This window comes from Terrapene carolina, unplaced genomic scaffold, assembly GCF_002925995.2.
Source record: "Terrapene carolina triunguis isolate 2854851 unplaced genomic scaffold, T_m_triunguis-2.0 Scaffold62, whole genome shotgun sequence".
Classification (NCBI taxonomy): domain Eukaryota; kingdom Metazoa; phylum Chordata; order Testudines; family Emydidae; genus Terrapene; species Terrapene triunguis.
In genome coordinates this window covers 29829620-29842768 of record NW_020664413.1, presented here as the reverse complement: position 1 = coordinate 29842768, position 13149 = coordinate 29829620, and the positions used below count along the sequence as shown (strand labels likewise).

General features: G+C 38.9%; 1 protein-coding gene across 1 annotated transcript in view; it reads right to left on the bottom strand.

Annotated features, from left to right (window-relative positions):
- The window catches only part of TANC1 (tetratricopeptide repeat, ankyrin repeat and coiled-coil containing 1), a 198753-nt gene that overhangs the window by 21413 nt on the left and 164191 nt on the right, over nucleotides 1–13149 (bottom strand). The window contains exons 18-20 of the mRNA XM_026647491.1: nucleotides 1404–1537; nucleotides 773–896; nucleotides 294–469 (exon numbers count right to left, since the gene is read on the bottom strand). Of these exons, the coding sequence (XP_026503276.1) occupies nucleotides 294–469; nucleotides 773–896; nucleotides 1404–1537 (434 nt within the window). The remainder of the gene's footprint in view (nucleotides 1–293; nucleotides 470–772; nucleotides 897–1403; nucleotides 1538–13149) is intronic.

The window sequence follows — 13149 nt, the reverse complement described above, 5'->3', positions numbered from 1 at the left end:
GGCTCATGATGTGCATGTGCACCTGAAGCGGAGCATCTATAGAGACACTACTTGAAGAACACTGAACTTCTAGTACAATTATCTAGGTACTAAAAATCTGTTGGAAAATGCTTTTTCTGCATAAACACCTGCACTGGTGTCCAGGTCTAAGTGTTCTAAGTAAAGAAGGAAGTTAAGCCACATAACTACCTGCCTACACTTCCTTCATTAACATTTTGATTGACAGATTCCAGTTCAGACTGTGAAAGTTTAAAGTTGGCTTAGAGGATTTTCTACAAATTAACCTTACTTACAATATCAGAATCTCCATAAAAAGCTGCCAGATCCAAGGGTGTTCGTCCATTCTTGTCCATCTGATCTATTGTTGCACCTTTTTCAACCAAATATTGAACCACTCCCCTATGGCCCTTTAGGCAGGCCCAGCTCAGTGCCGTCAGCCCCTCTTTATCCAGGGATGAAATGGCTGCACCTGAAATAAAACGCAAATGGGTTTTTTAAAAATTAAAGTTCCATGTTTAACTTTTAAAATTAAAACCAAAATTTGATGTGAACTTCAAAATATGAGTAATAAAAAAACCCTTTCACTTCCTCTAATCTCCATCAAAAGCTACAATAAAATAAACCTTATTGTATAGTCCGGCATACCGTTTGCAAATAAGATATGATTGAAAACTATGAAAAGTACTTGCTGCTGAAAAATTATCTAGCTTGTGTACCTGTAATTAAATATACAGAAAAATCCCTTGTGCAATTGTACAATTATTGATTTTACCTTTGGAAAGTAGAAATTCCACAGTGCTCAAGTGTCCTTCACAAGAAGCCACCATAAGTGGTGTCCTGCCTTGCTTGTCACTTAAATTCACATCAGATCCGTGATCTAACAGAATTTTAGCAATCTGAAAATAAAATTTAAACTTAGATAAGCAGTTTAATTTTTAGAAATGCACTAATGGCCTTTTAGGAATGGGATGTATAATGTGTTACTTATATTCAGTCTGATAATTCATGATGAATTTAAAACTTCGTTTGCAGTTCTAAGTCTAGGATTTTCTACTCTGCTAGGGCCGCTTTGTGCCATGTTGCAACACACCACCAAGGGTAGCAAGTCAGGGGAGAATCCCCCAATAAGAGGTTGATCTTCCATTAGTACAGCGCCAGCGTAATAACTCCTATGCTGCCTCTGCTCCCAGTTTAGGAAGCAAAATGTTCTAGTTCAGAAAGACGCGGTAATTTCAAGTGCTTTGTCCCATCTTAAATAACTCAAGTGGTGAGGTTTTCCTTGGGAACTAAGTATGTCTGAACACTTGCGCCATTTATTACATGCATAAAGATGGAGGAACAATTTTAAAATTCAAGAAACATCTCCCATAATCATTCATTTTATTCATGAGCATTTGTCACACCTGCCAATGTCCCTGCCTCACTGCACAGAAAAGTGGAGGGATTCCCCTCCTGTTGGCTCTTGTCACAACAGCTCCATGTTCAAGCAGTAACTCGCATACTTCCAATTTCCCTCTTCCTGCAGCAGCTGTCAGGGCTAAAGAAAGTCAAAAGAAATTATTTCTCATTAACAAACTTCTTTTAGCTTTGGTAAACACAGCCTCTTATGGAGGAAAAAAGAACAAAGTTTTTCAACTACAAATACCTCTGTGCAGTATTCACAGCATTCTGATCAAATAGTGTCTAGATTCAATTATTTAGACTTTTTTACGGACTTTTTTTGTTTTTTTTTTAAATCCCCTCTCACCCCTTCCCCTTCATTTATAAAGGCAACTTGGTGTTCTCTACAGAGCATCAGGAAGAGCAGAACTAAGATGGGAAGTTAAAGCACCAAAGTATACTATGACTGAGGAAAAGCTAAGTCTCAAACACACTGAATAAATCATGTACATAGCTTGCATACAAGAAGAGTGTTTATGGACAGAACAAAACAGTTAGATCAACCAATTTGATAAGTCCATATATTTCATTTTATCAAGATAGGTGAGCTGAAACCTACTGGACTATGCTTCTCTCGGAGGTTTACAGAGCTGGTGGTCCTGTTAGTGAATCCCAGGACTATCACAGCTTCTCAGAATGCTGCTTATTTATTGAATGACAGCAGATTATTGCAACCACTAAGCAGCAGATATTCAACATTTCCCAGGAAGTTTGTGTATCTCATGTAACTGGGTTTCTTCCTGATGGATGAGTTAAAGCTGTTTTGTCTATTTTTTCAGTAGACTGCATGGGAAAAGTTACACTAGCTCTCTAATAAAGGGTTTTGATTCTTAACTTGACCATATTTGTTTTAGGCTTCAAATGGCTTTTGCCAATGCATGAGTGATGTTAACATTGTAGCTAGTCTCTTGTTAAAAATATTTTAGAATAGTACAAAAGATTACAATATTCTCGACTCTTGATTTCTACTAGATTGCAACCTCCTTGCAACTGTGGACTGATATTGGTGTGGTAGATCATTAGAGCACTGGCTGGTCTATGCACAGAACCCAAATAAACAGGTGCACTGAACAGCAATTTGGCACTGGATTAAAACATTCTGTGGGCACATGCATGTGCCTTTGTGACTGATCATCCTAATACAACATGGTAGCATGTGAGTACAAGCAGCATAATTATAAAACTGTTGCTAAGACCTTTATCACAGGTGTAGATAAGGTGAGCATCACTGTACATTTGCATGCATTGTTCATGGTTTATATTGAGGCAGATAATTCCTACTATAGGGAGCTATAGAGTTTGTAATCCCTCTCAGCATCATGACTTTAAAAATAATCGTTTTGCAGTTAGGCTATCATTTAAACAACTCAATCATCTTTTCCCATGGTTTATTATGCTTTTTCACTTCCACTGTGACACTCTTTGAAGCTTGAAAATAAAATATTTTCCCATCATGATTTTGTTCTCTTCCATTTGGCACACATCAGCTTTTTTGTGTGTTTTAAATGGAGCTTGAAATTAACAGGTTTTGTTGTTGTTGAATTCTTTGTACCAGAATCACCAGTGATGTCAGCACTGTTCTGGAAATGGTGCTTCTTAGCTAACTTCAGCTAAAACCAGTAAATGGTTCACCACTACACATAGTGCTTCTATCTAAATCCAGCATAAAGAGTTAATGCACACTTTGTTCAGTTGCTCAGTGAAAGAATAGTGCATTTCTTTTCCTTTTTAAAAAATAGTTTTCAATTAGAAAATATTTAAATACAGTATTTAAAAACTTGCACAGATGTGCTGAAAAGTAAAAAAAGTACAATCACTGCAGGATGTAGTAAATCTGTTTTCAATTTTTAAAATAACATCTGACCTACATACCCACCCCTCCAGTTTACAGATACTTATTTTAAAATTAGACCAAATGTTTTGGTCTAAACAATTTGACAGTTCTTCTTGAAGATCCTCAATGTACAGATAGAACTGTCGAGTTACTAAAAAAGCAAACAAAACCACCTTTTTAAAAACAGACTTCACATTTATCTCACTGTCACTTCCAGCTCTTGAGTTCAGGGTGTAACTCTGAAGTTATAGCAACAACATGACTAAAGCATACCATATTCGGCCACAAGCAAGACTAAAGAATAGCACTACAGCAAGCTAAAACAAACAATATCATGGCAAAACTATGTTCAGGAATTCCGACTATTCTACTGAAAAGACCACCTCTGATCTGCCTAATGTACTCTGCAAAAGCTCAACCCTATCTGCGTTAATAAAAAAGGAAAGAATTTAAATGAGCAGCTAAACAAGCAACTGATGCAGAATGGAAAATATGAGAGCAGCCCATTAGGCTGAAGGAAAACTAATAATCTGGCAGATCTTTGTTGTGCAGCCAACAATGTTAGAGGGAAATAGTAATTGGGACGGAAAAAAGGATGGGCCCCCCCCCCCCCCCCCCCGAAACAAGATAGACACAAAGTTTGGAAATCTATATGAAAACATGATTATAAATGGCTGCCACCATGTACAGAATCCAACATGTATGATACAAAAACCATTTAATAGTGTATTTCATGGTTAGTCAAGTTTCTATAAGATGCCAATAATACCTACTGGAGCAGAGACTTGTGTGTTGGACTTTGACTCTGGAATCTTACCCTGTGAAGATCACCATTTGTCTTGAGAGCATGATTTGTTTTAATCATCATAATGGGTACATGCAGACTTTCACAGCCTACATAAAACTGCTTCCTAAACAAACTTTCTATGTAAGTATATGCATAAAAATATCTACAGTTTTCAACAGTAGGACTGTTTTTCAATATGTTTCATTACCTCAGTTTTAATGACACTTGTAAGTGGCTTTCTTGTATTTCCTTTGTATATTCATTTTCAGAGATTTATATCTTGATCAAGAATCTGCTTTAGGCTGACATGTCCTTGCACATTACTCTCACCACATAATCAGTCTCTCTGAATCCCTCCACTATCTCCCCCTCTTCCACGGTATCCAATTAAAACCTCGTCTCCTAACTTTAAGCCATTCATTCACACTACTCCACTCTTAAGAATCCATTTTTATCTCTTGTGTTGCCTCTGACCCTCCCCATCCTTCTGCTTTGCAAGTGATGCCAGCTTTGTGTACAGGAAATCTCTCTGCCCCATCCCAAACTGATTTGGATTGCTAGTACTCTTTTCGCTCTTCAGATTTGTTCCTCAAGACCCACTTCTGCCATGATAACTATATATAAAAAAGTTTTAAAAATCAGCCACTGTATGTTGCCTAAGCTGAGGGGCCTCCAGGAAAGTCAATAATTAATTACAAAACTATACAAATATATTATTTTGTTATTAAAAATTATATAGTTGAAGGCCTCCCTCTCCCACCATCCTTTATATGTTGCTTGTCTTCTTTAACAAGGCTTCTTTGGTGCATGTCTGTCTTTGTGTTTGTATAAACACAGTGAAACCCCAATAATAACCAGGCCCCTATATGCTATAGTAATATAAATATTTACTAATTTGCTTCATCCCACAAGCAATTATCCTCTTCCCCCTCCCAAAAGTTTAAAAAAAATAATTTTGCTATTTAAATTTCAAGTAAGCAATCACAATTAAGTTTGATCCAGCTGATGATGCAAGTATATTACTAATATGTATTTATAATGCATTTCAAAATCTTCTTATAGTGCTGATGTGAAAGGTGCCAGGTTGGAGGCCTTCGCTTTCTAAGGTTGTCATTTAGCCACAAAACAAAAACAGAACATATGCACTCCCCAATATGACTCAACTACAGCCCAGAGACACCCCTTGCCTAACCTCTAAGGAGAAGTGAATAATTTAGTGCCCATACATATTCAATCCTTAGCACTTTCCTGAGATGAGGATGGCAGTTACAGTGGATTTATGTGATGTGGAAAATTTCTATCCTAACAAAATCCTATTTAGTTCTGACAGAAAAAAGCTCTATCTACTACTACACGTGCAAAGGGCGGAATGAAACAGAGCTGGTGATTAAACATACTACAGAAAAATCCCCACAAAATGTATTTCACTTAGAAACTCAGATTGGCATTACTGGTGTCCTTTTTGGTTTTAAGATACAATAAAAAAATGAAGATAGGATAAAATGACCTTAATGGCATAATGATTTATATGAAAAATACAAATATTTACACAATACTAAAAACTTTGAATGAATAATTTTATGTTAAAGGACAAACACCAAAAAGCAATGACATTTTGCACTATGGTTCAAAATCTGAGTTGACATTTTGCAAAAAGATGTGAATTTTATCAGAGTAAAAACAACATTTTCAGCTTCAAATCTAAATCTTCTGTTTTTACTGGGTGTTAAAATCTAAACAGTGTTAAATATATATCTCTAACTAAATCATATTGCATGCATATATATATATATATATATATATACACACACACACACACACACACACACATATATATATATATACACACACACACACATATATATATATAATTTGCAAGTGTATCAGCCACTATGCTCAGATCCCTTTACAAAGGGGGGGTGGGGAGGTAAGTTAAGGATTTTGCATGTCTAGGATTTTAAAAAGTAATAAAAAGGCAGACACCAAGAGAAAGAATGAGATGATACTTTGTTATATTTAGTTTTACAGTGAGCGAGCATGTGTTTCAGCTACTTTTCTGAAGTAAAAGAAATAAGGCCCTGCAACAATAACAACTTTTGGTCCCAGAGACAATCAAGGATATTCAAAGTCACGTACTAAAACAAGTTATTTAGTATTCTAAAGGTTATTTTCATCAGCAACCCTTAAAAGTCATGCAAATCAAATACCACTTGTACAGTAGTTTGCCACATTACACATGCCACATTCTGTGACCTCAATCCTAGATCCTTCTTTAAGAAGAGAGTGACAAATTAATTGACATTAATATTTATAGCCTTTTATTGGTAGAGTGACACAAGTGATAATTATATGTCCCTCCGTTATTGTTCATTTTTGGCTTTAATTCCAATCTCATTATTAAAACATTTACTGAATTTCATCCTCTGATGCTTGTGATCGATTCTCACCTTATGAATCCACACTACCGTGTTTTAAATCCACACTTTACACATTGAGCTGAAAACTAAAAGTGCACAAATATAGTCAAATGAGAAGTCATTTAGTTTCACATTTTTTATTATACTTATTTTCAACGCTTTTTGAAATACTGAAGGATCATAAAGTTTTACCTCCATTTGCCAGCCTTCTGCTGAAAATGAAGGGAATACTGAAATTTATACAGAAGGTCGCAGATTTTGCAGTGGGGCACCAACGGAACATAGACTTTGGATATGGAGAAGACCCATCTAATTCCAACTCCCTGCTAGTCTTGTTTGTTCCCCACAGTACATTTAAATTTACGGCACTGTTTTAAAAACTCTTTCAATTTCAAACATCCCATTAAAAGAAGCAATACAACACTTCAAAATTAATTCCTTCCAAGAGTTTTTAACATAGCTGTTAAATATAGTCTTAAAACACAATTTAAAAAGCAAAGTGAAATAATGTTTGAAAATCATGTATTTTCATTCTCCACTGTTTCAGATACTCCTAAGCAGTATCATGTCTTTCCTTATAAGTTTTATTCTCCTTTATCTGGCAAACACTGATTGGTTAATGTCACTGGAGCTTGAAGATGACACACCATTTGTGTTTAATTCTTCATTCATAGTCCAGCATCATAAACTATGTCAACTAGGCAAAGCTCCAGGAGTAACTTTTTTGGGGTTTCAGTTGCAAAGGTCAGGACCTCTTCTTAGACATTTGTGAACTGCATTATACAAACTGTGCCCAAGGTTCTTACAAAATTAACTGCTATTTAACTCTATTATTATAAAGACATGTAGCAGCTGTAGCTCTTTAGCTGTGATTAGTATAAAATCCTTCAAATCCAGACTGCTTACACAGCCACCCAATAGTTTTACTCAGTTGATTAACTCCCAACTGGTTTGTCACTAACCTATTCATTTAATTTAACCATCTCCATTAAATAAATTCCTTGCATTGCAGGTATAGGAGAATTAACTAACTAAATCAAAGGATGACACGATTAAAATGTTCTAAGAGGTTAAACCATTTTGAAATGTAAGAACTGATAAGTGCACAGTTCCTCATGCTTTAGGGCACTCAAAATATATAGATGATACTTTATTGATTTGACACCAAGCAATCTTATGTGCTTAGACTGTAAACTCTTCAGGGTAAGAACTGGGTTTTCTGTTTTACATATTTTGCAGATTGTTAAAAGCTGTGTACGTCTACAGTGTTAAATAGAACTACCGCAATATGGCAGCTTAAAATGCCTAGTCCATCACAAAATACAAACTGGACAATATTGTAATAAGATTCTCAGGTTGCCAATACACTTTTAGACATATCAGGTGATTTAAGATACTAAACTGCAATGCAAAGAAAGAGGCAGATACACCAGCTGGGGAAGTCAGACGGTACAGAGTACATACATGCTTGTAGAGTGTTTCCAGAAGGTTGAAAGAGAAAAGTAGAGGGGAAGAGATTGCAGACATATAAATACAGGATAAAGAGATGGATGTGAGGCCCAAAGGGAAAGAGTGTGGACAGAAGAGAGACTGGGAAGACAGAGCAACAGCATGAAAGGGCCCTTTACCTTTTTCAAGGCGAGGAAAAGAGGAATTGAGAGGAGAACCCTAGGAGATGCTCCCACTTAGCTTCCCCTCACTGCCATGCCATTCCACCCCACCAGATCCCCACACACCCATCACCTGACTGGATTCCCATTTTGGGCAAGATACCATTCTAATTAATATTTCTTAAACAAACAAAAAAATTAGGAGGTGATTAGCCCTAGTGCTAGTGCAGCAGGCCTTCAACTAAGTGGATCTTACATATGTTAACTATTCTAAGACAAATTAAACCATTTTAAACAGATTCAAAATATACAAACTACATTTAATTAAAAAGAAAAGTACACTTAGTTGAATAAGCATATTGTAATAACACTGGCTAAGTATATATGAACATGTCTCCCCTTTAGTGATCGGTATACAGGCTTGTGTTTTTGGTACCGAAAGTCCCGAGTTCTCTTGCTATCAATGACCATGGAGCAAGTGTATGGATGCATTCTTAGATTTGGCACATAAGCATAACAAAAAATAAAGTAAGAACTAAAATATTTATCTCCCCTTCACTGAGTTACAAGAAATTATTTTTCTCTAATCAACAGAATTAACTATCTCTTGAAGTGCTCATCTACAAGTTCTTGTATACTGAAGACAATGCACTCACACGATTCAGATTGAACTGCAGCATATGTAACTGAAATGTTTGCCACAGCTGCCACAAATTACAGGCTTTTGATCAGTCTTACTACAAAGTGAGTAATGTTTCAGCCTACATCTTCCAAACCCCCTACATATCCATCTATCTTCATACAGAGATGCTTTTTGAAACCTGTGAGGCTGTTCAAATACCTCTGTAGTAGGCCTCCCAATGATGTTCTTATCAATCCAGTGACCACTAGGCCAAGCATTTGATGGCACTCCCCATGCTGTAGTCCATGGTAGGGTAGAGACTGGAGTAACGGGGGGGTCATACTCCTCAGCCGAAAGGAGTATGACCCAACCTCCGATTCTGATGACAAATCTCCTCTGGTGGCCATGGAGTTGCGATTGCCACCAGTGCCGGATATTGGTGGGAAGCTTTCATTGGGGCGAGTATGGTCAGTTTTCCTCTAGACGGTACCACGTGGCCCGGAACCAAGCGGCCAGTGGGGACTACGTGGTCCCTCCTGCCCCTGGTACCGATGCCACCGACTCCTGTACTACTGGCAATGGCAGTACCAAGAGTGCTAGCTGGTCTCTAGTGACAGCACATGTCTCTGGCTTGGATGGCTGCAATGGCACTGGTGCTGCACCGTCCCTCTGGCACTGATGGTTTCTCTGGTACCAGACTCAACAGTGCCAGTGTAAGGGCCAAAGCCAAAGGTGTTGACTGCAATGCCAAGGCAGAGGAGTGGCCTGACTTAGGTCACAATCCGCTCTGCTTCCCATGCCTGGCCTTCTTCGGAGTCGGGGATGTCCCCTCTCGGCTGACAGCTTCCTGTGCTTTTGCCTAGGCACTGGGGAAGGCAAATGGTGCTGGGACTCCTGCATGGTGGGAGCAGTGCTCCTCACCGATGCTGAGGTGCTTGATGCTAAGTCTGACTGGCACAGCTTGGAGGAAGGTCTCAGCGCTACCTCCAACAGCAGGAACTTTAGCCTAGCCTCCCAGTCCTTTCTCCTACAGGGTTTAAAATTGCAGCAGATCTGACAGCTATCCCCAATGTGAGCTTCACCCAAGCACTTTAGGCAACCAGAGTGCAGGTTGCTCAAAGGCATAGCTTTGCTGCAGGAGAAACAGGGCTTGAAACCCAGTGACTGAGGCATGCCTCAGCACTGGGAATGGACGAAACTCCGCTAACAGTGAAAAAAACTAATTATACTAAGACTAAAAACTATTTAAAACACTAACTATATACAACTATTAAGAAAACAAAGACCACTGAGAAAATCTTGCTGTAGCAAGTGTGACGTTGTGCAGTCTATATGGTTTTATAAAAACATAATAAGAAGTGAATATAATGTAACTGGAATAGTTTTATAAAAATATGATAAGTGAATATAATGTAACTGGAATATGCTTCATGCAAAAGGTCTCTTGTAAAACATGATTACAAAGCTTATAATCTACTGAGTGTGGTCATCCTATTTGTATAAATGTACCATTCTTGTATCTAAAACTAGAAATATAAAATATAACTCTGAGGGCCTATTGTAATTATGCAAAGTGTGGGCCATTAATAGTGATTTGGAATCTTGATGACTCCCATTAACCAGGACCATTGTCTGCAGATGGCTGTGTTTACCTGTGAGTCTTCCTGTATATGTGTGTGCTGGCAAGTGGGTAATGAAGTCTTGCAGTGACATGTGATCATGTCACCTGAACTGGAATCCATCTTTAACCTGGTGCTTTTCCAGTGAGGGGGGGGGTGGAAACCCAGAGGGACAAAGGGTTCCTGCCTTATGCAAAAGATATATAAAGGGGTGGAAGAGAACAAGGGGGGAGAGGAGCCATCATGAAGAATCCCCTAGCTATCACCTGAGCTGGAACAAGAGCTGTACCAGGGGAAAGAATTGTGCCCAGGCCTGGAAGGTGTCCAGTCTGAGAAAAAGCTTACTGAAGCATCTCTGAGGGTGAGATTATCTGTATTCAGTTTGATTAGACATAGATTTGCGCATTTTATTTTATTTTGTTTGGTGACTTACTTTGTTCTGTCTGTTACTACTTGGAACCACTTAAATCCTACTTTCTGTATTTAATAAAATCACTTTTTCCTTATTAATTAACTCAGAGTATGTATTAATACCTGGGGGAGCAAACAACTGTGCATATGTCTCTATCAGTGTTATAGAGGGCAAACAATTTATGAGTTTATCCTGTATAAGTTTTATACAGGGTAAAACTGATTTATTTGGGTTTAGACCCCATTGGGAGTTGGGCATCTGAGTGCTGAAGACAAGCACACTTTTGTGAGCTGTTTTCAGGTAAACTTGCAGCTTTGGGGCAAGTAATTCAGACTCTGGGTCTGTGTTGGAGCAGACAGGAGTGTCTGGCTCAGCAAGATAGGGTGCTGGAGTCCTGAGCTGGCAGGGAAAACAGGAGCAGGGGTAGTCTTGGTACGGGTTGGATCACAGAAACCCCCTTGGGAGCTGCTACCCGATGTGCAAAGACTACCCCTGCTCCTGTTTTCCCTGCCAGCTCAGGACTCCAGCACCCTGTCTTGCTGAGCCAGACACTCCCGTCTGGCTCCATCACAGACCCAGGGTCTGAATAACTTGCCCCAAAGCTGCAAGTTTACCTGAAAACAGCTCACAGAAGTGTGCTTGTCTTTAGCACTCAGATGCCCAACTCCCAATGGGGTCTAAACCCAGATAAATCCGTTTTACCCTGCATAAAGCTTATGCAGGGCAAACTCATAAATTGTTCGCCCTCTATAACACTGATAGAGAGATATGCACAGTTGTTTGCTCCCCCAGGTGTTAATACATACTCTGAGTAAATTACTAAATAAAAAGTGATTTTATTAAATACAGACAGTAGGATTTAAGTGGTTCCAAGTAGTAACAGACAGAACAAAGTAAGTCACCAAGCAAAATAAAATAAAATGCGCAAATCTGTCTAATCAAACTAAATACAGATAATCTCACCCTCAGAGATGCTTCAGTAAGTTTTTTCTCAGACTGGACACCTTCCAGGCCTGGGCACAATTCTTTCCCCTGGTACAGCTCTTGTTGCAGCTCAGGTGATAGCTAGGGGATTCTTCATGATGGCTCCTCTCTCCCTTTGTTCTGTTCCACCCCTTTATATATCTTTTGCATAAGGCGGGAACCCTTTGTCCCTCTGGGTTTCCACCCCCCCCCACTGGAAAAGCACCAGGTTAAAGATGGATTCCAGTTCAGGTGACATGATCACATGTCACTGCAAGACTTCATTACCCACTTGCCAGCACACACATATACAGGAAGACTCACAGGTAAACACAGCCATCTGTGGATAATGGTCCTTGTTAATGGAAGTCATCAAGATTCCAAACCATCATTAATGGCCCACACTTTACATAATTACAATAGACCCTCAGAGTTATATTTTATATTTCTAGTTTTAGATACAAGAGTGGTACATTTATACAAATCGGATGATCATACTCAGTAGATTATAAGCTTTGTAATGATACCTTACAAGAGACCTTTTGCATGAAGCATATCCCAGTTACGTTATATTCACTTATTACCATATTTTTCTAAAACTATCCCAGTTACATTATATTCACTTATCATGTTTTTATAAAACCATATAGACTGCACAACGTCACAGGGTGGCAGCTGCCAAGTGGGTTTCGTGATCCAACCTGTCACAGCAAGGACAGCAGTTCCAGCAACCGTCTGGACAGTAAGAACAAACTGACGGGGCGCGGAGTCAGCTGGGCCCTTTATACCGGCACTGTGAACGTGCAGCACCAGAGGGCGCCAGAGCCGACCGGCCAGGTACCCTGATGGGATAATTTCCGGCAGCTATGCTCGGGACATGCACACTCATACAGTGGAATGGACATATGCAATCACTCGAAGAACTCCTCTCTCATATCTTCCACCTCAGCCTTTAATCCCATTTACTACTATGCTTCATCACATCCTCCTACAGCCCTAAATTACCACCAAGCTTGCTTTTTCTTTTGCGTGTCTTCTTGTGGTGAATCTGCGTTCCAAATACACATCGACAGCATGGTCATCAGCTACACCATATACATGTGATATTACTGATAGAAAAAGTGACCTCTGACAGTCTGTCTCTTCCCCTTCTCATGCTACCTCCCCCCCCCCCCCCCCCCCAAAAACCACAAACAAATCATCACAGGTTTCTACCACTTGAACTACAGGAAAACTTCAGCAACCACTAAACAGCAAAGTTTTTAACCTCTGCAGATCAGCCAATAAAGGGTGACAGAGCAGGTCTCACATTCCATCCAGTAGAAGGCAGTGATACAAATACACTATCCAGTACCTCATACGCATGTCATCATCCTTTCTCTGTTTACTCCTATTATTTTTCCATGTTTTTAATATTTATGCAATTTTTCTTTTTAAAACAAGCA